The sequence below is a fragment of the Nerophis lumbriciformis genome, linkage group LG30 (assembly GCF_033978685.3).
Source record: "Nerophis lumbriciformis linkage group LG30, RoL_Nlum_v2.1, whole genome shotgun sequence".
NCBI classification, from domain to species: domain Eukaryota; kingdom Metazoa; phylum Chordata; class Actinopteri; order Syngnathiformes; family Syngnathidae; genus Nerophis; species Nerophis lumbriciformis.
The window spans coordinates 23,635,614-23,663,215 of NC_084577.2; the positions used below are offsets into that span (position 1 = coordinate 23,635,614).

Below are 27,602 nucleotides of genomic sequence, written 5' to 3' on the forward strand. Positions count from 1 at the left end.
ATTACATGGTTACCCTGCCAAGCTCTACACAGCACAGGCACTAGACAACGGCACATTATTATGATTATTGATTTGCAAAAAATATTTTTTGGACCAATTAGGTGAAGTTGCATAATTTCCCACGGCACACCAGACAATGTCTCACGACACAGTGGTTGAAAATCACAGACATAGAGAATCTTTGACTAGCACTTTTGCTGTAGGTCCTTTAAAACTTTGGCTCCAGTGCCAGGAAAGCCTGTGTGTGTGTGTGTGTTGAGTGTGTTGCACCGTGGAGGTGAGCTGAGAAAGCAGGGCGCGGTGCCACGGGTTGTGTGCCATCTCCTGTGCAGTGGATCTGATGTCCTCCTCAACACTGATGGAAGACAAGACTGCCAGTGTGTGCACTATTACATCCATCAGAACCTGTTGCAGCAGGTTGTATTCTCTTCTTCTCTGTCTCATTCCTGTCTTTACTTGGACGAGTGCCACAAACACACACACACACACACACACACACACACACACACACACACACACACACACACACACACACACACACACACACACACACACACACACACACACACACGAAACGCACACACGAAACGCACACACAGAATGATGATGATATTCCGTGCAGTCAAATCTGAAACCGACCCGTCAACTGCTTCAATCCACAGAAGTCTGACGAGAAGGAAGGATGTGTTCAGTTTAGAAAGTTTCCAGTCACGAAGAAGTCACCGAGTTCACATTTTCGGTGAGTTTCCAATTTGAATGTTGGTCTATGAATGTCACGTGATGACTTTATGTGCTGTAACTTGTTTGTCAGTGGTGCTTTAAAGTACGACTTCTTTCTGTTTACCTTTTGCACACACTGAAATAATATAACTTTTGAAAACGTTGACAAATGTTTGTAATCATAGTTTTTAATTTATAAGTAGCATTTTATTTATTATTCTTACCTTTTAATTAGTTCTTTATTTTTTTTCAGTTTTTTTAATATTTTTTTATTTTACACTCTAGTATTTTTACCTTGTAAAGCATCTGAATTTTTGAAAAATGCTCTCAAAATAAGATGTATTATTATAAAGATAATACAATTTATAATAATAATAATGAATAAAATGTCCTTAGTGTTCTGCTTGTATTAACAATTAATAATAATAATAATAATAATAATGATAATAATAATAACAATAATAATAATAGTGAAAAATATCTCGCTTACAATACAGTTCTTCTCAAATTGTGTGGCGGGCCCCTTGGGGGTGCAATGTGATGTCACACTTTAAAAACTTTTTACAAATACTTTTAATCATAATTCTTAATTTGTGAGTAGCATTTTCTTTATTATTCTTACCTTTTATATATATATATATATATATATATATATATATATATATATATATATATATATATATATATATATATATATATACACACATATATATATATATACACACATATATATATATATATATACACATATATATATATATATATATATATATATATATTTATTTATAATGTTCATTTTATACTCTTGTTTACACCTTGTAAAGTGTCTGAATTTTTAATTTTTTTTAAAATTTTAAGTAAGATGTATTATAATATATTTAATAAAATGTATAATAATAATAATGAATACAATCTCCTTAGTGTTCTGCTTATATTAACAATTAATAATAATAATAATAATAATAATAATAATAATAATAATAATAATAGTGAAAAAAATCTTGCTTACAACAATACAGTTCTTCTCAAATCGTGTGGCGGGCCCCTTGGGGGTGTGATGCGATGTCACACTTGAAAAACTTTTTACAAATATTTTTAATCATAATTCTTAATTTGTGAGTAGCATTTTCTTTATTATTCTTACCTTCTTTTTTTTATATATATTTTTATTTATTTATTTATTTTATTTATAATGTTCATTTTATACACTTGTTTATACATTGTAAAGTGTCTGAATTTTTTTTAAATTTTTTTTTTGAAATAAGATGTATTATAATATATTTAATAAAATGTATAATAATAATAATAATGAATACAATTTCCTTAGTGTACTGCTTATATTAACAATTAATAATAATAATAATTATAATACTGAAAAAAATCTCGCTTACAATACAGTTCTTCTCAAATTGTGTGGCGGGCCCCTTGGGGGTGCGATGTGATGTCACACTTTTAAAACTTTTTACAAATATTTCTAATCATAATTCTTAATTTGTGAATAGCATTTTCTTTATTATTCTGACCTTTTTTATTACATTTTTTTCACCTTTTTATTTTTATTTATAATGTTCATTTTATATACTTGTAATTTTACCTTGTAAATCGTCTGAGTTTGTGAAAAACGCACAAAAAATAAGATGTATAATCATTAACATATACATATACATTGTATAATTGTAATAATTAATAAAATCTCCTTCGTGTTATTCTTATATTAACATTTAATAATAATAATAATAATAATAGTGAAATAAAATCTCCCCTTGCCACAGTTTTTCTCAAATAGTGTGGTGGGCACCCTTGGAGGGGGCAATACGATGTTGGGGGGGGCGCATGTGCCCCCGGGGAAGATGCTTTATCAGTATCATGCCACACGTCAAAACCCGCTTCGAAAAAGCCGTGCATTACAAAACATGCTCATTTAGATTAAAAAAAATATATAAATCAGCACAAAATGTTTTATTAATTTTGGTTTTGTAGGTTAAAAGTGTTTTATATATATTGTGCTCCCGAGTGAATGTTGCTGATTAATTTGAATTTATTGTTTTTATAGTTTTTTTTTCCATATCAAATTGTTCAAGTCATTTAAAAACTGCACTTTCAATATTTTCTGTTATGGACTAAAAAAAATAACGTTAATAAAGTTGCTTTCTTTAACGTTCAAAAGGACCCTAGCAGGCACAAGACTTTGAAACAACGTTGAGAACTTGTTGAAGTAGAGCCTGACGTTCAGCAACTCAAACATAACGTTGGAACAACATGCTTTTTGACGACGTTTAATCAATGTCGGGTTCTGATGTTGATTTAACCATTGAAATTTGGTCATTTCCCAACCAATATTCTACAACACAGATACAACGTCGAAACAACATGCTTTTTGACAACGTTTATTCAATGTCAGGTTTGTGTGGTTGATTTGACCTTTGGTCATTTCCCAACCAACAACGTGGATCCAACGTTGGACGTCAACGTCGTCTCAATTTACTAACACAACTATTTTTGCAACGTCAGTTTTAAAGCACATGTACGTATAATCAATGTTGTATCAACGTCTTGTGCCTCCTGGGATACACTCTTAGGCAGAGGTGTACTTATAACAATTTTTATAGACAAATTCTACTATTAAAAGTCGCGTTGGAGAGTGTGTGTGTAACATATTTATATGAACACATTAAATCAATGCATTCTTATAATTATTATTATTAGAGATGTTCGATAATGGCTTTTTTGCCGATATCCGATATTCCTATATTGTCCAAGGGGGTAGCGGGGGGTGTATATTGTAGCGTCCCGGAAGAGTTAGTGCTGCAAGGGGTTCTGGGTATTTGTCCTGTTGTGTTTATGTTGTGTTACGGTGCGGATGTTCTCCCGAAATATGTTTGTCATTCTTGTTTGGTGTGGGTTCACAGTGTGGCGCATATTTGTAACAGTGTTAAAGTGGTTTATACGGCCTCCCTCAGTGTGACCTGTATGGCTGTTGACCAAGTATGCCTTGCATTCACTTGTGTGTGTGTGTGAAAAGCCGTAGATATTATGTGATTGGGCCGTCACGCAAAGGCAGTGCCTTTAAGGTTTATTGGCGCTCTGTACTTCTCCCTACGTCCGTGTACCACTCCGTACAGCGGCGTTTTAAAAAGTCATAAATTTTACTTTTTGAAACCGATACTGATAATTTCCGATATTACATTTTAAAGCATTTATCGGCCGATAATATCGGCAGTCCGATATTATCGGACATCTGTAATTATTATATGTGTGTTTTTTAGTGACAATTAAACACCTGTGTAATGTTTCTGTCAACATTATTACGCCAGTATCTATATTTATTCATTTATCCTTTATGTCTTTACTTATTTTAGCTTAAAACTATTTTATAGTTATTTAATTTCATATTTTATTTATAATATTCTTATTTCAACGTCTTTATTTCTAGGTTTTTTTGTTTGATCTTTCTCCAAAATATACCCATATCCCCCTGATTACTCATATCGGCTTAGAATGGATTAATAAATTGAATAAACTCTGCTTCTTCCTACTCCTTTTCAGACAGGTTGAATTGCGGCGTTGTAATCTGTAATAATGTAATGATGCGCCTTTATGTAACTTGCTAAGAAGGTCTGGAACAAATAAACCACAGCGCATACTTGTCTTTCGTTAAATCTATTATGGTCATTAGCTTCCTGTTTCTGATTGGTTGAAAAAACCACAAAGTTCTTTCGGTTTGAATTTAGCTGCACGTTGCAAAAATGACATTAACTCTGTGCTACGTCAGAGAGATGAACCGTTTCTGTTTAACAGGATTTAGTGTACACACGTAAAGACGATTGTTCCCCAAAGGAGGATTTTATCAGATGGTATTAGTGACGTAAAAATGGATGTCCATCCATCCATCCATCCACCCATCCATCCATCCATCCTCTTCTTTCATTTTTCTTTCCTCCCGCTTGAACTTTGACCTTCTGGCTGGTGACAGAAGAGAAGGTTTTGTTGCCAGGGAGGAGGGACCAAGCACTTGGATTGGCGTTCCTTTCTCTTTCACTTTGCCCGCGTCAGCATTATTTAGCGTCACATGACGTGTCAGCCACGGTTTGCTGGTGCTCCCAAAAGGCCCTTGGAGGCCCACGTGTCTCAGGTCTGGGTTCAGATGACGCGTCTACCACCGTGAGCAACTTTTACTCCATAAAAAAACTCCTTTAACTTTTGTTCATTTAATATTATTAGACCACTGAAGGACCCCCAGCTCACCCTAAACCCAGTTCTTCTCAAATAGTGTGACCATGCTTTATCAGTATCACGCAGTATCGTGCTTCAAACCTCGCTTTGAAAAGCTGTGCACTACGAAACTTGTTCATTGTTCAGCACACATTGTTTTATTCATTTTTGTTTTGCAGGTTAAAGTGTTTGATTTATTTTGCTGCCGACTTTGAATTTTAAAAAATGATTTAGTGAGTTTATTTAATCACATTTTTCAGTATCAAATGGTTTAAGTCCCTCAAAATGTGTATGTATATATATATATATATATATATATATATATATATTTATATATGTATATATATATATGTATATATATGTATATATATGTATATATCTGTGTATATATCTGTGTATATATATATACATGTATATATGTGTGTGTATATATATATATATATATATATATATATATATATATGCATGTATAGATGTGTGTGTATATATATATATATATATACATGTATATATCTGTGTGTATATATATATATATGTATATACATGTATATATCTGTGTATATATATATATTTATATATATATATATATATATATATATATATATATATATATATATATATATGTATACATGTATATATCTGTGTATATATATATATATATACGTATATTCCGCTCTACCTCGGTATTGAGCACTGTATAACGGATAAACCACAGAAACCTCGACTAATAAATATATATATATATATATACATATACAAATTTACCACTTTAGTCGTCATTTTTGCGCTTAAGAAACTTCTGTATGACTATATATATCTGTGTATATATATATATATATATATATATATATATATATATATATATATATACATGTATATATGTGTGTGTGTATATATATATATATATATATATATATATATATATATATATATATATATATATATATATATTTATATACGTATATTCCGCTATACCCCGGTATTGAGCACTGTATAACGGATAAACCACAGAAACCTCGAATATATATATATATATATATATATATATATATATATATATATATACATACCGATTTACCACTTTAGTCGTAATTTTTGCGCTTAAGAAATTTCTCTATGACTATATATATCTGTGTATATATACATATATACATGTATATATGTGTGTGTGTGTATATATGTATATATATATATATATACATGTATATATGTGTGTATATATATATATATATATATATATATATATATATATATATATACGTATATAACATATATATATATATATATATATGTTATATACGTATATTCCTCTCTACCCCGTTATTGAGTACTGTATAACGGATAAACCACAGAAACCTCAACTATATATATATATATATATATATATATATATATATATATATATATATATATATATATATATATATATATATATATATATGTATATTTATATATATATATGTTTCTATAGGTTTCTGTGGTTTATCCGTTATACAGTATATATATATATATATATATATATATATATATTTACCACTTTAGTCGTAATTTTTGCGCTTAAGAAACTTCTCTATGACTATATATATCTGTGTGTGTATATATATATATATATATATATATATATATATATATATATACACATACAGATTTCCCACTTTAGTCGTAATTTTTGTGCTTAAGAAACTTCTCTATGACTTAAGCTCCAGACTTCTGTTTGTTTGAGATTGTCATTACTGCCCCAAGTGGTGGAAAACTGTATTACAACGGAGTACCACTGCAGCCCATACGAACCACAGCTGAGAAACACCTTTTTTGGCGGCCCACTAGGGGGCGTTCGTGGCCCAACAAAATCGTACTATGGTTAAGAAACGCTGGTCCACATAAAATGTAATGGTGGTTCTTCAAAATTTTGCAGAAATTATGTTTTACAGACCTTTTTCAAGCTGCTTTCTGACCGTCTCTTCAGGTTGTGCCATTTTGTGGGCGTTCTTATTTACGTGCCACCACTTTGATTGCGTCTTCTCCCCGCCATATTTGTTGTAGTTTTTAGCGCTTCCATAGCGAGTCTACTGACAGATACTGTAATTTAGAACTGAACGCTTCTTTATATTAGAAACGGCAACAGCGGAGGAGGCATGCGCTCGTACGAGCCAGTCTGCCCCACAACACGAGGATAGCGAAAAAGAAGGAGCTTACTGACAACAGCGTCGGACTACAATGGCGGTTGCGCACAAAGCATTTTCGGTAAATTTTGACTAATCCGCTGACGTCACACTTGGGAAAAAACCTCACTAAATTGGCAAATTCTAAACGGCTCGTTTGGAGAAAGTATGAAGGAAGGCAAGATTATCTTATCTATATCTCAACCATGCCTTCATGGTTTGATTTCACATTTCCGAGACTTATGCAGATCCCAAATACATAAAAACAGGCACCAATAGGTAAGAAAAGTTGGACAGAAAAATAAGATTTTGTTACCAAAAACAATTAAGATTTATTAAAACACACACAAAAGTACCAAAAATCGGTACGGTTGAGTACCGGTATCGATAGAAATTGGTACCGTATCGTTTCAAATGTGACCAGCACCCTGCCCTACTGGGGCCACGGATCCCCTGTTAAAGACCTCTGGCATAGACTCTTTCTGCCACGGGCCGGCCCAGACTCCATATGACGTGCAAAGGTTGACAGGGAAAATCCACCGATGCTTTTTCTGAGCACATAAGCGAGCCATGTCTTTAAAGTTGATGTTAAAAGTGCTTTTGTTTCAATGTCTCCCCAGAAGCAGGACTTGGTGCACAATGTCACACTCTTCACCCAGCAGAGGCGAGTGTAAAGCATCTCCCCATCAGGCCAAACCTCCCACCTGTGAGCCTCTTGGGAATTACCGCCAAAAGGTGCAAGAATCACAGGTACTGAGGATGATAGATTTGTGTAGGGGTCTTTTTTTTAACCATTTATCAGTCTAAAATAAGATAATCACTCTTAAAAAGGTCAGTGTCAGGTTCAAACACTGACGACATCTATTAAACAAGACAAGAAGCAAGGAATTAAACAGAGACATAATTAAATTTGGCTCAATTGAGGAGAAACGTCTGGGCTGTATTCTTGTACAGTCTCCACCACGCTCTGACGAAAGATTGTACGCCTCCTCTTTTATTTGGACTTTCCCTGATTACATGGCAACAGCTGTTTCTAAGGGAGGGGGGTCGTAAACAGCTATCGCCTTTGATTAAAAACAGTTCAAAGAAAAGTTCGTAAAACAGTTCAAAGAAAAGGTGCCTGGAGGGGAGTCAGGCCCTGGTTCCTCTCCGCTTTGTAGATCTCGGTCAAGACTAAATCTTTCTGTGGATTACAATAGAAGAAAGAAACCGACGCCTTCATGTCGCTTCCATTCCTACACAGTGGAGTTTTACAAGCCTTCTTCTTGGTAGGATCAAAGACAGCTTTTGTCTTCTCGCCGGGAACTCATGGCAACACAAAGTTTTGTGATAACTTATATACAATTATTCTGACAGTCAGAAATTTGGACAACTTTTCCTTGGACTAGCATTAAGGGACCAATCAGAAAGGAGGGCCAAAAAGGCCCCTAATATGCACGCGTAGAGGAACAACCAGCGCATAATGGAAATTAATGTGGGTCTTTATTAAGAATACTTATTTTTGACACTGACTTTATGTAACTGAATCTTTTGCATTTTAATTTTGTGAACTCAATTTGTTTGAATCAAATTATGCTGAGAATTTCATTGAAAAAATATTCAGTGTATAAAAATTCAGCGTAAAAAAAATCAGTGTATACAAAGTCAGTGTATAAAAACTCACTGTTAAAAAAAATCAGTGTGAAGAAATTCAGTGTAAAAAATGAAATGTCTAAAGATTTTGTGTAAAAACATTCAGTTTAAAAACATTTTGGGTATTAAATTTCAGTGAAAAAATATTCAGTGTAAAATAGTTCAGTGTATAGAAATTCAGTGAAAAAAAATCAGTGTATAAAAATGTTTAAAAAAAATCAGTGTATAGAAATTCAATGGATGAAAAATCTGTGTATAAAAAGCCAGTGTATAAAAACTCACTGTGGAAAAAAAATCAGTGTGTAGAAATTCAGTGTAAAAAAAATTAAATTTCTAAAAATTTAGTGTAAAAAATTCAGTTTAAAAAAATGTTGTGTATAAAATTCCAGTGAAAAAATATTCAGTGTAAAATAGTTCAGTATATAGAAGTTCAGTGTAAAAAAATTCAGTGGATAAAAATTTTGTTTACAAAAAATCAGTGTATAGAAATTCAGTGTATAAAAATTCAGTGTTTAAAAATTCAGTGTAAAATAGTTCAGTGTATAGAAATTCAGTGTAAAAAAATCCAGTGTATAGAAATTCAATGTATGAAAATTCAGTGTTTAAAACTTTTGTGTATAAATACTCAGTAAAAAAAATACTTCAGTGTATATAAATTCAGTGAACAAAAATCCAGTATATAGAAATTCAGTGTAAAAAAAAATATTTATAATAATTATAATTATCTGCTACTCCAATCGCTACAACTTTGACGTCATCTTGTGGACTTTGTGAGTAAATCAGGTTAATAACCAATAATTGCACTTTCATGCCTGTACAGCACAGCATTAACTTATAACACCCAATCAAAAACAACCTTTCCACACATAACACAACCTGCTCACTGAACTTTGTGGATATTGTAAAAAACTTCCATGCACCATACATTTTGCAAAATTACACCCTTTTAAATAAACTACATTGCATGATGGGGAAATTGTCAACACACTTATCCATGTTTGGCACATTTTAGCTGATTGATATTTCTGATTTAATACAAAACTTAAGGAGGTCATCACGGAAGTAAACAAAGTACTCCTATCATTCCAATTATATTAATTAATATAGGCATTACATTAATGTAATATGTATATATATATATAGTAATAATGATTTAACATTATTGCAGCCTAAAACAGCACATTTGTCAATATGAACAAGTATCAAATAATTATAGCTGCATATTACTTAAGGCAGAAGCGTATTAGAGAGGATCCAGTAACAAGCGTGTCGGCGTCATACAACCAAAGTCTCACGTCAAATTTGGAGGACTTCAGCGTTCCTTTGTTAGATAATCCCCATTGCTATTTTCATGTCGATATTTACGTGTCCGCAGATAAAAGACGGCAGTGGCCTCTGTTTCACCCTGCAAGCCCGGACCACCTTCACTTCCAGGCCTGTCAGGAGGAGGCACAGCGTGGACGGGACCCTCACTTTGGTTTCAGGACAAGGCCCGGTCGCCGCGCCTCGCTTCCACCCGTACCTGCGACAATGTAGCGAGGAGGCGGCGGCGAACCCGGGTTGTCTTCAGCATGCCTCGTCTTCCTTCAGCGGCTTGCTGGAGGTGTGCGGCCCACAAACGTGCTGCCTCACACACAACTCCAGCGGCGAGGCGCCGTCACCGTGGGAACAGAACAACAGTAGACATCAGGTGACGACAACTGCATTAGTGTGTTCTTCATTTGTTTACATTCCATTAGTTATGATGTACAGCGCTGTTATTTTTCGTTTCACTTTATGTTTGCCTCCATGTTCCACCACTCCTCTGGCTCCCTCACCTGTCCCTGAGTGCCAATCAGGAGGCTTCTAATATCAGCTTTGTGTTCTGTGTTTTTTTTAATTTCTTGTGTCTGTTTGCACTTTGTGTCCTTCCCTGCTGCACATCCTTGTTGTTGTTCTCCCTGCGTTTCCCTAATATAAGGGCCTCTTCTTACTTGCACTTCGCCTGCCTTCTCTGCAAGCCAGGGTCCAGACTGGAGATAAGATTTATGTCTCTTTTTAGGGGAGCCGTTACTTTCAAAGTTTCTTTCGAAAGACTGGCTCGTTACTATGTAGTTCGTTTTTTTAAACTTTTTTTAATCTAGGAAACAATCACTACAATCAGTGTCCGTCAAAATAATTACATTTATACAAATATTACTCTATTGGTGAGAATTATTCTAAAATAATGGCTATAATTAAATGTTTTGTTGTGTTTTCATTGTAAACATTCCATAGGGCGTTGCCATATTTCCATGCTTTGGCAGCGACATCACTAGTTGGAATTTTCCCTCCCCTAAAAAAAATGTGTCGCATTTTAACAATCCAAAAAACAAAATCACAAACACTAAGTACAAATAAAAAAAATAAATAAAAAAAGTATGAATAACACTGCAATAAAAAAATAGGACATGATAAAAATGTGAGTACAAAATTTTACTACCGTACCTGGTGTATGTACGCTCAAAGCACTACCCTTTTAATGAACCCGATAAGTGAATCCAAATAGAAAATAAATAAATGAAATAAAAAGTAAATGCAATTACTACTACGAATAATAATTTTAGGATATTGTCAGGTTCAAACACTGATGACATCTATTAAACAAGACAAGAAGCAAGGAATTAAACAGAGACAGAATTAAATTTGGCTCAATTTAGGAGAGACGCGTAGTGTCGTCCCACGCCCCTCACGAAAGATTGTACGCCTCCTCTTTTATTTGGACTTTCCCTGATTACATGACAACAGCTGTTTCTAAGGGACGGGGGTTGTAAACAGCCATCGCCTTTGGTTACAGACCAGTTCAAAGAAAAGGTTGTAAACAGTTCACAGAAAAGGTCGTAAAACAGTTCAAAGAAGAGGTCCCTGTAGGGGAGTCAGATCCTGCTTCCTCTTCGCTTTGTAGATCTCGGGTCAAGACAGTATCTTTCTGTTGATTACAATGCATGAAAGAAACAGAACACCTTCATGTTGCTTCCCATCCTACACAGTGGAGTTTTGCAAGCCTTCTGCTTGGTCGGATTAAAGACAGCTTTTGTCTTCTCGCCGGGAACTCATGGCAACACAAAGGTTTGTGATAACTTACATACAATTATTCTGACAGATGTATTACAATATAAATACGTATATATATATATACATACATATTCATATATATATGTACACACACATATATGTGTATATATACACACACTATATATGTATATATACACATATATAGGTACTTATATGTATATATGTATACATATATACATACATATATGTATATACGTTAGATCAGGAAAAAACACAAAAGCGATATCATCCCTACAAGCCTGTTTCACAGGTTTCCCTGCTCGTCAGGGGATTTTTATATGTATATATGTATACATATATACATACAGAAAAAACATACTGTACATACATACATACATATATATACATGAACACAATAATGCATATGTACTGTGTATATATATATATATATATATACACACATATATGTATATTTATAAATATATATATGTATGTGTATATATATATATATATATATATATATATATATATATATATATATATATATATATATATACTGCTCCCAAACGCTGGGATTCGGATCTCATTGTTCAAAAGATTTGATTGGTTTGCAAGCGTCACATCTCTATTACTAAGAGGGTCACATAAGATATAAAATTGGGTTATTTTTTTAAATTGAAATTGGCCTGGTGGGTTGGATGCACGTTGAGTTTTAAATGGTCCCTCTCGCGGCCGGGAGTTTGACACCTGTGTCGTAGACTGAAAACTGCAGCAAAAATCTGCATGGAGTAGCAACGGTGTGATGCCCAGGTTCAGTAAAATCCCGCAGGGCGTGCAAACATCCATTCCGGGTCACATGTCAGGAAAGTAATTTGCAGTGTCAGTGACTTTTGCTTTCTCTTTCCACAGTATTCCTACTCAGACCTACCAGTGGCTCCTGCTGAGACTTCCCAGCGCTACCGCTCCTTCAGTGCAGCAAGTCCTCTCCAAGAGGTCAGAAAACAAACTGGCACCACAAAGTGATGCGGGTGGTTCATGTTGTACCTTTTCCGCAGGTGGCATCAAGATTGTACACGGCCGAGGAGCATTACAGCAGGCCCATGCATTCTCTTCACAGCCTCTCCTCTCACGCTCATTACAGGAGCCCCGCACTGACCCTCTTCCCCAAGCCGGCTTACTCGTACAGGTGACATTCACAGAAAGATAGAATTGGACATTTACATTTTATAATTTACCATTTTAACAAAAATCATGTATAATTGGCATTTTTCCTACTCAAGGTGCTGTAATGAAACAATTGGAAATATGGGATGAATTGTATTGTATGCATGTTAGAAATAAACTGAACTGAACTGAACTGAACATTTCCAGAGAAAGCTAAGAACTTTTAAGTATTTATTTGAGACCTCAAATAACATCCGGTTATAGAGTAGCAAGTAGCAAAGAAGGAAGAGAGAGGGAGACAAAGAAAAGTTGCAGATCTTTATATCTGCCTTAGTAATGTGAAGGATGAAAGGTTGGCGCGAAGTGGTCCGTTTTTGGGAGGGCGGAGGGAGGATGAGCAAACGCAAAAAAATAGAATAGTCTGAGCAAACCTTGAAAAAGGCAGCAATACAGCATCAATCACAAAAGAAACCCAATTGGACATTAATCGTTGACCAAAAGACAAAATCCAAAATAAATGTACAGTCTGACCTTTGCCATCACAACAGTCTTTGTCTTCTGTTCTTGGAAGGTATGGGTAGGATGTGACAAGAACTCTCAATATCAATCAATCAATCAATATTTATTTATATAACCCTAAATCACGAGTGTCTCAAAGGGCTGCACAAGCCACGACGACATCCTCGGCTCAGACCCCACATCCGGGAAAGGAAAAACTCAACCCAGTGGGATGACAATGACATCCATAAACCTGGATGCATATGCAAAAGTGCAATATATTTATCTGTACAGTAATCTATTTATTTATATCTGCACCTTATTGCTCTTTTATCCTGCACTACCATGAGCTAATGCAACAAAAATCCGTTCTTATCTGTACTGTAAAGTTCAAATTTGTCATGATCTGTGGTCTGGATCATGTTTTTGTTATTTTCTGTTAGTTTTAGGACATCTGGAATCTGTCCTTAAGGGGGGCTCTGTCATGATCTGTGATCCAGATCATGTTTTTGTTATTTTCTGTTAGTTTTAGGACATCTGGAATCTGTCCTTAAGGGCAGCTCTGTCATGATCTGTGGTCTGGATCATGTTTTTGTTATTTTCTGTTAGTTTTAGGACATCTGGAATCCGTCCTTAAGGGGGGCTTTTTCATGATCTGTGATCTGGATCATGTTTTTGTTATTTTCTGTTAGTTTGCAACAACATTTTGTTCTTATCTGTACTGTAAAGTTCAAATTTGTCATGATCTGTGGTCTGGATCATGTTTTTGTTATTTTCTGTTAGTTTTAGGACATCTGGAATCTGTCCTTAAGGGGGGCTCTGTCATGATCTGTGGTCTGGATCATGTTTTTGTTATTTTCTGTTAGTTTTAGGACATCTGGAATCTGTCCTTAAGGGGGGCTCTGTCATGATCTGTGGTCTGGATCATGTTTTTGTTATTTTCTGTTAGTTTTAGGACATCTGGAATCTGTCCTTAAGGGGGGCTCTGTCATGATCTGTGATCTGGATCATGTTTATGTTATTTTCTGTTAGTTTGCAACACCATTTTGTTCTTATCTGTACTGTAAAGTTCAAATTTGTCATGATATGTGGTCTGGATCATGTTTTTGTTATTTTCTGTTAGTTTTAGGACATCTGGAATCTGTCCTTAAGGGGGGCTCTGTCATGATCTGTGGTCTGGATCATGTTTTTGTTATTTTCTGTTAGTTTTAAGACTCCTGGAATCTGTCCTTAAGGGGGGGGCTCTGTCATGATCTGTGGTCTGGATCATGTTTTTGTTATTTTCTGTTAGTTTTAGGACATCTGGAGTCTGTCCTTAAGGGGGGCTCTGTCATGATCTGTGGTCTGGATCATGTTTTTGTTATTTTCTGTTAGAGTGCAACAAAATGTTGTTCTTATCTGTACTGTAAAGTTCAAATTTGTCATGATCTGTGGTCTGGATCATGTTTTTGTTATTTTCTGTTAGTTTTAGGACATCTGGAATCTGTCCTTAAGGGGGGCTCTGTCATGATCTGTGGTCTGGATCATGTTTTTGTTATTTTCTGTTAGTTTTAAGACTGCAATAGTTCCTGTTTTTGTACATCCTCGTTTGTTTTAGTTTCCATGGCGACTGATTAGTTTCACCTGCCTCATGTGTTCGGGACACGCATCTGCTTTAATCAAGAGCCGGCAGGCTTTATTTTAGGATGTGCAGCGAAGCCTGCCTGTTTACTGTAACATCATTGGATGAGCCAACCGATTGAATAAATGCGGCGTTGTATCCTTGTTTCTCGACAGCATTCTCATATTCATGGCCCTGAAGAACAGCAAAACAGGAAGCCTGCCAGTCAGTCAGATCTACAGCTTCATGACTGAAAACTTCCCCTACTTTAAGGTACAACACCCACACGCTACACTAATAAATCATGTTCAAGGTCCATTTACTTGTTGCAACCCTCTCAAAATAGACGTGTGTCTTTTTCCAACCCTAAGTCTGATGATTTTAGGAGTGTTCTGATACAATGTTCTCACTTCTGATACAATACCGATGCATTGCAGTGGCCGATACCCCTCCCCCATACGCAAAGCGCATCTAAAATGTCAGTTAAATACTGACAATTCCTAGCCCATTCCTGCTCCGGCACTGATACGGAAATAATGACATTCTCCCTCCAGGGTTTGAGTCTTGGTTGTAGTTGTTTCAAGAAAGTTTGCAAATGTATGTTGTATTTATGTTAATTTGTAATTTTGCACCATAAACAATACATTGTTTAACAATTTATTTCCGTGAATTCAAAACATGCATGAAATTAAATGCAAATTTGTAATTTTGCACCATAATTGCATTGTTTAACAATCTGTTTCCATGAATTCAAAACATGCATCAAATTAAATGCAAATTTGATTTAAAAAAGTATAAAATTGTTTCACATGAATTTAAAAAAAAGGTGAAAATATATATATATATTTTTTTGTGTGTAAAATAAGGTCCTACTTAGGGCCCCAATTCAACTGGGGCGGCCCTGCCGGTACCGATAATACATACTTTTGTCATTTTGTAGTGTGGAATGTTAGAAAAGGTTTGATCAAGTGAAATGAGTCAAACAGAGAACAACGGTAGGTATGAACAACACTAACCTATTTATTATTTACCCGTCTCTAATGGACCTATGCTGTCTTTAAGTTGAAGTTGAGTAGAAGTTGTTTTTGGCGACACTTAGTGGTCACGATAAATTCATAAAGTTAAGCTCGTAATGCAGTAAGTCGAATGATGCGGATACGTTTGTTACTGGATACTTTCTATTGCACTTCTGCCTTGGAGACTTTGTATGTGTAAGTAATATGCAACTAAAATTATTTGATACTTGTTTATATTGACAAATCTGCTGATTGAGACTGCAATATTGTTCAATTAAGAACACAAGCTTGTGTGTTATTTTGTGCTTAGCTGCTGTGTAGCTGCTAGCTGCTGGTGGCCTATAGCCCACCTTTTTACAAAGGACTTGACTAAAGTACAAGAAATTGATAAGATTTTCCCGGTTCCGGTTCCACTTACGATTCTGCTTAACGATTCGATTCTTTGTCGGTTCTCTTATCGATTCTTATTTGGAAAAAAAGATAACAAAAAGATGGATTTGCATCAATTTTGTTTACCGGTAGTTTAGAGCAGGGGTGTTAAACTCGTTTTCATTGAGGGCCACATCGCAGTTATGGTATATATATATATATATATATATATATATATATATATATATATATATATATAATACAATAATAATAATACATTTTATTTAGTATAGCGCTTTTCAGAGCACTCAAAGACGCTTTACAGGATAAAACTATATTTTTTTAACATAAGCAGCAAAAATAATTTTTTAATTTTACTTTAAAAACTGGCAGCTCAGTCACCAGAATTTTACAGTAAAAGCAGTGTTTTTTTTTTTACAGCATATACAAAAATTTAATAAATGGAATGGGATGGAAAAACAATACCACTGTTTTTAGCGGTAAAATTCAAGCAACAGAGCCGCCAGTTTTTTTTTTTTTACCGTAAAATTATGTTGTTTTTAATGTTTTTTTTGTTGTTGTTTTTTTTTATGTTCTAGTGTCTTACTGTATATGGGAAAAAAAAGTACTAAAGTTGATTTTACGGTATAAAAAAAACCTCAGTCGGTGGAATTCAACCGTAAAATGTTATTTAAATTTTACAGTCTACAATAATTTGTTGAAATAAAAAGTTGGCCAGATATTTAAGTACAGTATTTAGCTTTATTTTAACAAAAAATATATTTCTAAATATAATATTTAGAATTTGATAACATTGAATTTTAAAAGCTATGTATTTGAATGCTGTACATTATTTTTAATGTCAAAAGGGAAAGAACAAATATATTTAGTAAGAAAAGATTAAGCACTTTATTAATGCATATTATTTCCAAGCTTTCGCGGGGTGGCGGGCCAGATTTGGCCCCCGGGCCTTGAGTTTGACACCTGTGGTTTAGAGCTAACATGACCTTACGAAGCCTACAGTGAGGTCTTAGGAGGCACATAGCATAAAAAAAAATAAAAAAATATTTTCTGTAAAATTTAACAAAATAAAACACGTGGGAAGTACGCAACAATGTGACATTTCATAATATTCTTTAAACTTTTAAGTCTTTGTCGTCTGCCCAGAAAATATACAGTGCAATATACACGCACAAGGTGAAGCTAATATGACTAACATGCAACACAAGATATTTCAAGCCTTCTTTTGGTATAATGTTGATTATTATTTATGGTGTACACTTTATGAAAACCTTAAATTGAAAATCTCAGGAAAAGCTACTTGTTCATAAGTTACTGAAAACCATGAACTAGTTACAGTTAGTAGTTACTTTATTTTAAAAGTAACTCAGTTACTAACTCAGTTACTTACTCCAAAAAGTAATGCGTTACTGTGAAAAGTAACTATTTAGTTACTTATATATATATATATATATATTTTTTTTTTAAGGCCCCCTTTAATGCCCTTTTAGCCTTCATTTCAGTACTGGAGAATAATACAATCTGTTGATCAACTTGACATGCATTTGCATCACTGAACTCTGCTAAGCAATGTGCTCTACATACAACACACAAAGACAAAGATATGTTTCAAAGGGCCAATTTATTTCAGGCCAGAACAAGTTGACAAAACTATTTTAAATAGCTGCAACATAACATACATAAGTAACAAACAGCATAATAACAACATAGCTGTAAACCAAGGAAGGCACACACTACATACACAAAGCCTAACCAGGCGTTTTTCTCTCTCAAGGAATTCTGAAATAAAATCATGTCTGAAGCCCAGAACACTCTACACATTTCCCCAGTTTTAGTTTAGAGATAAGGAAAGATTGGCCTGGCCCACTAGCATCCCTCTTTATGTTTGTGAACTTTATAGTCTATACATTTAGAGTGATGTGATATTCAAACACTCTAGAAGTCTAGAATGAAAAAGCAACAGTATATAAGAAAATTGACAGAGTGTGTGTACTTTCAGTGCGCAGTGCCTCGTTAAAGGTGAAGTGTGTCTCTCTTTACTCGCTTTGTCGAAGCATGTTGCTTTTGTAGCTGTTTCAGCAGATTTCAATTGCTAGGATAGGATCTTTGATCCAAGACACAACTTACATTAAACTAAAATGCAATTTTCTTTGTGGTCGACAAAAGAAAAGTAGTGAGAATATCTCCATGTTAAGAAACCCGGCTTCGGGCTTCGCCATGTCGTTAGTAAACACAGACACACCCCCTCCTGCACACACACATACACACAGACCGCACGCGGCGCGCCTCTTCCTTGTCGCCTCTTCCGCAGCGCTCCAATTAAACACACTCAGATCTTCTCTTTGTAACGCGTTAGTCCCAACACTGCTGCCAAGCTACTGGAAAACGTAGTTAAAGGCCTCTTATTTAAACGGGGATAGCAGGTCCATTCTATGTGTCAGACTTGATCATTTCGCGATATTGCCATATTTTTGCTGAAAGGATTTAGTAGAGAACATCGACGATAAAGTTCACAACTTTTGGTCGCTGATAAAAAAGCCTTGCCTGTATCGGAAGTGGCAGATGAGTAGCGTGACGTCACAGGTTGTGGAGCTCCTCACATCCGCACATTGTTTACAATCATGGCCACCAGCAGCGAGAGCGATTCGGACCGAGAAAGCGACGATTTCCCCATTAATTTGAGCGAGGATGAAAGATTTGTGGATGAGGAAAGTGAGAGTGAAGGACTAGAGGGCAGATAGGGAAGATGCTGTGAGAGGCGGGTGGGACCTGATATTCAGCTGGGAATGACTAAAACAGTAAATAAACACAAGACATATATATACTCTATTAGCCACAACACAACCAGGCTTATATTTAATATGCCACAAATTAATCCCGCATAACAAACACCATCCATATAACCCGCCAATACAACTCAAACACCTGCACAACACACTCAATCCCACAGCCCAAAGTACCGTTCACCTCCACAAAGTTCATACAGCACATATATTTCCCCAAAGTTACGTACGTGACATGCACATAGCGGCACGCACGTACGGGCAAGCGATCAAATGTTTGGAAGCCGCAGCTGCATGCGTACTCACGGTACCGCGTCTGCGCATCCAACTCAAAGTCCTCCTGGTAAGAGTCTCTGTTGTCCCAGTTCTCCACAGGCCAATGGTAAAGCTTGACTGTCATCTTCCGGGAATGTAAACAATGAAACACCGGCTGTGTTATCCGGCACAACAGTCAGGGGGTGCATTCTACCTGCCGCAATACACCGCTTCCCACCTACAGCTTTCTTCTTTGCTGTCTCCATTGTTCATTGAACAAATTGCAAAAGATTCACCAACACAGATGTCCAGAATACTGTGGAATTTTGCGATGAAAACAGACGACTTAATAGCTGGCCACCATGCTGTCCCAAAATGTCCTCTACAATCCGTGACGTCACGCGCAGGCGTCATCATACCGAGACGTTTTCAGCAGGATATTTCGCGCGAAATTTAAAATTGCACTTTAGTAAGCATGTGTTGCAATGTTAAGATTTCATCATTGATATATAAACTATCAGACTGCGTGGTCGGTAGTAGTGGGTTTCAGTAGGCCTTTAAGCTACGGAGCTTTGCTGCATGTAGCTTGTTACTGCCCATCACTGCCTGCGGAGGCACTTTATAAAGTCACGTCCAAATTTTGAGACCTTGAGCTCTTGAAACTGTAACCCTCTTCTATATATAGTTGAATAGCCCTGATGTAGTGTAAATTATTGTCTTGTTTTTTTTTCCAAACATGCAATTTGATCAACGTGCAGGACACTTGGCTTGAAAAAAAAGAAGAAGAAAATCCATATTTTTCAGTTGATTTTTATCCCATTTTTCCGACAAGTCACTACTTTGAACTGGTGCAAGTTTATGCTGAGAACGTTTTCAGTCAGTTGTTCCGTGTTGCGTATGCACAATTAAATGAGGAGCAGCTGTGTCATAAATAATTAGACAGTAATGCGCAGCGACAGCCTGTGCAGTATTAAGGGTTTTGGTATGTTTAAATAGCTTGTGTGACAACTGAAATGTTGTGACATGCAACAGTTTGTCCAGGATTGGAGTGTTTGAGACGAATCCTGGAACTGCAGTAAAGTACTGCGGAATTTTACATTCTGCTTTATTTCATTAGCTGCTGTTGTTCTGCGGGATCCGGTTCGGTGACTTGCTGTCAGAAGATCATCTGTTTTATGACACTAATTAGTTGCGCTGTAATGATGACGGATGAGTCATGGCAGTGACAGTGCATGCAATAAGTAAATAAGTAACATGTGAAGGAAGGTTGAAGGCAGGCGTGGGAGTTTGAATATCATTTTTTTTCCACTGGCTTTATTAGCGCTTGCTTGTGTGTGAGCTAAGTGGTTAATGTCAGGCAAAGGTAATAACAAAACATTTGCAGGAAGGTGATTATAGTTTAGTTGTTTTTTTAAAGGCAAGTGCAGATTTGGACGCTTCACTTAGAGAGAGTTCAAAAATTCGGGTGGCCATGATCCAAAAAAGCCAAACCTGCTGCAGGCCCAGAAAATTTGAAAGCTTAAACATGTTTTTTTCATGGTTGGTATTTTTATGACATACATTGAAATACTTCAATTGACTTCAGGCCAGTAGACACCTGCAACTGCATGTGAACGTATATATATATATATATATATATATATATATATATATATATATATATATATATATATATATATATATATATATATATATATATATATATATATATAGTTGGCAGATGGTTGCATGTTTACATATTTCCTGCAGGGACATATCAAAATAGTGGCATGTGCTTTAGAATAATTTCTAAAGTAAATGAGATAATGAGGAGCATAAATCGTTTCAGATGAAGAATTACATGCACTCATTTGAAAAGCTCTGACTGCGGTTTGAACTGAATAAGCTATTTGATGATGTACTCGTTAAATTAATATAATAGACTGAGCTGGGCTACAGTATGTGATTAATCATTGGGACTTACTTCAAAGCTGGTTTAATAGACGAGAAAAAAAAAGCATTGTGTTATATTCTGTTGCTTCAGTTAATCGTCTAATGGATAAAATAATAATAATAATAATAATAATAATGGACAAAATAATAATAATAATTAAAAAATATATATCAAATCCGGACAGCATGGAGTACAGCGCACATGAGAATGTTCGTGTGTGTCTTAATTTTTTTAACTCTACAGTAATTAGACACAATTGTATTATATTATTATAAAAATGAGTGACACTTCAATTATCAACCATTTGACATTCTGATTAAAAAAATATAATTGTTTGATGTCCCTATTTTTTTTTATTTCCTCAATGTACTTTGTGTTATACGTGTAATACGTGTAGCCAGATGTCAAAATACTTTTGTTCATCTGGTAACATGAACCTTTTCTTTATATATATATATATATATATATATATATATATATATATATATATATATATATATATATATATATATATATACATATATATATATATATATATATATATATATATATATATATATATATATATGTATTAATATACATTGTGTTATTATTTAACATGAACCGATTTTTTTTTTAATATATATTTATATATTATGTATTTGTTATTTAACATGGACTGATTATTTCTATATTTTTATTTAAATATATTAAATGGATGGATGGATATATTGTATTTATTTACCATAAACTGATTATTTAATTAAATTTTTTTTTACATATATTTATATATTATGTATTTGTTATTTACCATGGACTGATTATTTTAATTGTTTTATTTAAATATGTTTATATTTTTTGTAAAGGAACAAGCGGTAGAAAACGGATGGATGGATTGATATTTGTTATTTAACATAAACCAAAATTTTTTTTTCATATATTTATATATTATGTATTTGCTTTTTAACATGTACTGATTATATATGTATATATATTATTTTATATATGATTATATATTTTTAATTTAAATATATTTATATATTTTGTATTTATCATTTAACATGAACCGATTCTTTTATTTATTCTTTTAATATATTTATATATTATGTATTTGTTATTTAACACAAACTGATTATTGTATTTTATTTTTTTACATATATTTTTATATTATGTATTTGTTATTTAACATGGACTGATTTTTTTTCATTTAAATATATTTTGTATTTCTTATTTAACATACATGTAAATCGATAATTTTTTTTTTTTTTTTAATATATTTGTATTTTATTTTTTTATATATTTATACATCATGTATTTGGTATTTAACATAAACCGATTATTTTATTTATTTTTTCACATACATTTATATATTATGTATTAGTTATTTAACATGGACTGATTATTATTATTATTTTTAATATATTTATATATTTTGTATTTGTTATTTAACATAAACCGATTATTATTATTTATTTTTTTATGTACTTTTGTCCATCCATCCATTCATTTTCTATTGTATGATTTAATATTTACCATGAACCTGATTGAAGTATGTTCCCTCTCCCCGTTTCCCCAGACAGCCCCTGATGGATGGAAGAACTCGGTGCGACACAACCTCTCCTTGAACAAGTGTTTCGAGAAGGCGGAGATCCAAAATGGCAACTCGTCCCGTAAAGGTTGCCTGTGGGCTCTCAATCCCGCCAAGGTGGCAAAGATGCAGGAGGAGCTCCACAAGTGGCGCCGCAAAGATCCCGTCACTGTTCGCAGGAGCATGGCGAGACCAGGTGAGTCGTAGAAACATCTAGACGGGTATAGGGAAAGAACGGGAACCCTTAATTGTCTCCTTCCTGCAGAGGACCTCGATCGCCTCCTTGGAGATCGGCCCAACAAGTGGCGATCGGCGCCGGTTTACACCAGAACTGCAGGTGTTGATGGCGCCTCCTTCTCAACACCCAGTCGACGTCCGCACTATTCACAGACTTCTCCACCTTCGGAGCCGCTCCTCCACCTGCATCAGCAGCTCACAGCTGACGTCCAATCCAACGCAGCTTCGAGTGGGAAGCTCCCGCCCGCCTACAGCGCCGCCCCGCAGGCCGACCTCAGCGTCAGAAGCCTGCAGGACTTTTTGTTCGAGGACACCAGTTATGATGTGGATGTGCTCAACCCCAGTCTGACGGACCTGCAATTGCAAGGTAGGCAGTGGCAAACAATCTACTTATGGACAGTTTATACGTTAGGTCAGGAAGAAACACAGAGGCAATTTCATCCCTACAAGCCTGTTTCGCAGGTTTCCCTGCTCCTCAGGGGATTTGCATTCCCCGAAGAGCAGGGAAACCTGACCAAGGTGGTCAGGTGGTCTTTATTTGACCACCTGACCACAGCTGCTTCCAGAGGGAAGTGGGTCGTAAACAGCGTTGCCTTTGGTTACCGAACAGTTCAAAAGGAGAGGTCGTAAAATAGTTCAAAAAGAGTTCCATAAAATAGTTCAAAGAGAGTTCCATAAAATAGTTCAAAAAGAGTTCGTAAAATACTTCAAAAAGAGTTTGTCTGGAAATTGGGCAGATCCTGTCATCTCTCCGCTTTGAAGTCCCAGTGGAGTTTTACGAGCCTTCTTCTTGGTTGGTTTCAAAGACAGCGTTTTGTCTTTTTGCCTGGAACTAATTTCAACACAAAGTTTTTTGTGATAACTTACAAACAATTATTCTAACAATACCACAAATGTGGGTATTAATCCGATACCAAGTAGTTACAAGATCACACATTGGTCATATTCAAAGTCCTCATTTGTCCAGGGACATATTTCCTGAGTTTATACACATAATATACATTTAAAAAAAACTAAGAAGAAGATGTGATGCCAAAAAATATCGATGTACAAACGTAATCATAGTAGTATCGACTAGATGCACTCCTGTACATGGTATCATTACAGTGGATTTTAGGTGTAGATCCACCAATGGCGTTTGTTTACATTTTGATGCCGGTGAGCTACGGTGTGTAGTGAAGCATGTTTAGCTATTCCTCGTCCTGCAGGGATGATACTTGGAAGAAATGTACTTTACTTGTCGCCATGGAGACGAGGATTGGTGATTTAGAAGTAGCTAAAACACTGCCGACTGTGAATGGACGTAGCCATGATTTAAAGCACCTCTTCCTGAGGGCGTTTCAGTGTTATAACTTCACCTTTATCGTTAGTTTTTAGACCAAAATACGTCCGTTCTCCCTTTTCTGTCTACACACCGTGTCTGCTTGTAAGTACTCTGTGTGTGTGCGGCCGAACATGCTCCTCTGCTCGTAATCCCAGCAATGTCATGACGTGACGACGCGCCGTCATGCCCGGTGTTAGAATAATTGTTTCTAAGTTATCACAAAAACTTTGTGTAACATTGAGTGCCTGGTGAGAAGCAAACGCTGTCTTTGGAACCTACCAAGGGTACGGCTCGTAAAACTCCACTGTGTAGGCGGGGAAGCAAAATGAAGGTGTTCTGTTTCTTTCATGTATTGTAATCAAACAGAAATATATTGTCTGACCCGAGAACTACAAAAGCGAAGAGGAAGCAGGACCAGACTCCCCTCCAGGCGACCTCTTTTTGAACTCTTTTACGAACCTCTTCTTTGAACGTTTTTTACCACCTTTTCTGTGAACCGTTTACGACCTCGTCCCTTAGAAGCAGCTGTTGTCATGTGGTCAGAGAGAGTCCAAATAAAGGGGAAGGCGTACAATCTTTTGGCAGAGCGTAATGACACTGTACAAGGGTACAGATGTCCAAGCGTCTCTCCTCAAATTGAGTTCTGTCTCTGTTTAATTCTTTGCCTCTTGTCTTGTTTAATAGATGTCATCAGTGTTTGAACCTGACACCCGGGAACCGGTACTTTTCAAACAGAGTATAGTACCGTTTTTGATTCATTAGGGCCGCGATACTATACCAGTACCAGTGACGTGCGGTGAGGTTGATGGCTGGTGAGGCACTGACTTCATCACAGTCAGATTTACAAACATATGAACCCTAAAGAGTATCTTATTCACCATTTGATTGGCAGCAGTTAACGGGTTATGTTTAAAAGCTCATACCAGCATTCTTCCCTGCTTGGCACTCAGCATCAAGGGTTGAAATTGGGGGTTAAATCACCAAAAATTATTCCCCGGGCGCGGCGCCGCTGCTGCCCTGTGCTCCCCTCACCTCCCAGGGGGTGATCAAGGCTATGGGTCAAATGCAGAGGACAAATTTCACCACACCTAGTGTGTGTGTGACAATCATTGGTACTTTAACTTAACTTTACTCATACAAACTGTAGCACACAAAAAAACACATTTAATTAAAAAAAACGTTATTGTAGTCTTACCTTTACTTATAAGTGCGGGAACAGTGGTGTTCGTGTTGGAGGAGTTGTGAATGAATGAAATATGAAATCCGTGCTGCAGTCTGCAGGTGTACCTAATGTTGTGTCCCTGCAGTCGTTCACGGCTCCTCCGGCGCGAGCATTGTTGTTTTTGCACTTTTTGGCTTCTTGTTAAGTGACTTTTTTTGGGTGGATTCGGTCTTGCACGTGAAGGGTTTGGGTGTAAGCTTTGGTTGGTGTGGCGCTCCCGTCGGGGGGTGCAGTCTGCGCGGGGGTGCATTAACCGGCACCAGGAGGCGGGATTACTGCGAGCCTCACACAGTGCGTCTTCGCAGCAGTTTTATGATTGCTCAGCACAAGAAATACGTTACACACATACAGTTGTTGACAAAATACACTGTACATTATATACCTCAGCTAACTAAACTATGGAAATGTATAATATAATTCATATAGCAATACGGTCTCACTGCACAGCAGGCCAGCAGTTAGCCGAGTCCGCAATCCATGTTGCGGCACTGAGTGACGTGCCTCAACTGGCTGCTGATCACCGCATCGTCTCTTCTCAGTATTTGAACGGCAAATGTGAAAATTCAGCGATTTTGAATAAAAATAATCGAAAACTGGTGAAGTTAAATGGAAAATAACTTTATAGTATAATCACTGAATACATATAGCAATTTAATTAATTTGTTTTCTTTTTGCATTTTTTTTCTTTCCATGATGGCAGGTGAGGCCCTGCCTCACCTGCCTCTAGTGACCGCACGTCACTGACCAGTACCGGTATACCGTACAAACCCTACGTGGAAATGTTTAATAATATGACCCCTTTAAAATAGACCCACTCATATGCAGTGTGCCTATGGTCCAAAAAGTACGATACTCAAGCTTTTTGGTTGAACTTTAACACCTTTGGGGAAATCCACTGAGCAGTTTCTACTGTTTTTTGTGTTTTTTAGGTAATTTTTGGGAGGAGTTGCGAGAAGACAGCTTGACAGCAGCTCCCACAATGCCAACCTTCCCTCCCGTCCTGCAGGCGTCCTGCGTCCATCCCAGCTGTGTGGACGCAATACTGCCCTACTGTTAGTAAGACACCTCCCCGTGTCCTTTTCCGAGTGGATTTACCTTTTTAAAGTTTGTTGAAGAGCGGACAATTTGCTGCTGTATTCTAACGCTCCTTCAGAGATGTACGAGGCCAAAGTGAAGTCCTCAAATCTTTGTTCTCCCAGGTGTGATGGAGGGACAATAGACACCATAACCCCAACACAGCCTTTTTGTCTTCTTTTCCTTCTCACACCAGTTTAAACAACATCTTTTCCAGTTTTGTGAATGCATTTTCAATCCCCCAAAACAAGCTCTTTTGGAGAAACGTACATAAACATGATCTATAATAACGATTTGTCTCGGGCATGATATTGCGGAGAGAAGACACAAATATTTTTTTTGTCTAATTCAGATGTGTCCAAACATTGAAAAATCAAAGCATGCAAGGGTTATTTTGATGTGTTTTTATTTTCAAAACTAGTACAATATATAGATTTTTTTTAAACCTTTAGGACTACCCTCAAGACCTGGAAGTGTCCCAGACATAGGGTTGCAAATAGGGATGTCCGATAATGCCTTTTTGCCGATATCCGATATTGTCCAACTCTTTAATTACCGATACAGTCGTGGAATTAACACATTATTATGCCTAATTTGGACAACCAGGTATGGTGAAGATAAGGTACTTTAAAAAAATAAATAAAAATAAGATAAATAAATTAAAAACATTTTCTTGAATAAAAAAGAAAATAAAACAATATAAAAACAGTTACATAGAAACTAGTAATGAAGGAAAATGAGTAAAATTAACTGTTAAAGGTTAGTACTATTAGTGGACCA

The 27,602-nt window shown here is 35.8% G+C and overlaps 1 protein-coding gene across 1 annotated transcript; it reads left to right on the forward strand.

Moving 5' to 3' along the window:
- foxn1 (forkhead box N1) lies at nucleotides 1-27,086 on the forward strand. Its single transcript, XM_061925988.2, has 10 exons — nucleotides 1-417; nucleotides 663-739; nucleotides 7,715-7,844; nucleotides 10,102-10,416; nucleotides 12,669-12,752; nucleotides 12,815-12,945; nucleotides 15,198-15,294; nucleotides 22,954-23,161; nucleotides 23,231-23,569; nucleotides 26,678-27,086. Exons 3-10 carry the CDS (start codon nucleotides 7,734-7,736, stop codon nucleotides 26,803-26,805), a joined length of 1,413 nt encoding a protein of 470 aa, XP_061781972.1. The 5' UTR covers nucleotides 1-417; nucleotides 663-739; nucleotides 7,715-7,733; the 3' UTR covers nucleotides 26,806-27,086.
- The last annotated feature ends 516 nt before the right edge of the window (nucleotides 27,087-27,602 follow it).

Coding starts and splice junctions, on each gene's coding strand:
- foxn1 (XM_061925988.2), top strand. CDS start 7,734: ATGTCACACTCTTCACCCAGCAGAGGCGAGTGTAAAGCATCTCCCCAT. Junction 7,845..10,101: donor AAAAGGTGCAAGAATCACAG/GTACTGAGGATG, acceptor ACGTGTCCGCAG/ATAAAAGACGGCAGTGGCCT. Junction 23,162..23,230: donor CAGGAGCATGGCGAGACCAG/GTGAGTCGTAGA, acceptor TCCTTCCTGCAG/AGGACCTCGATCGCCTCCTT.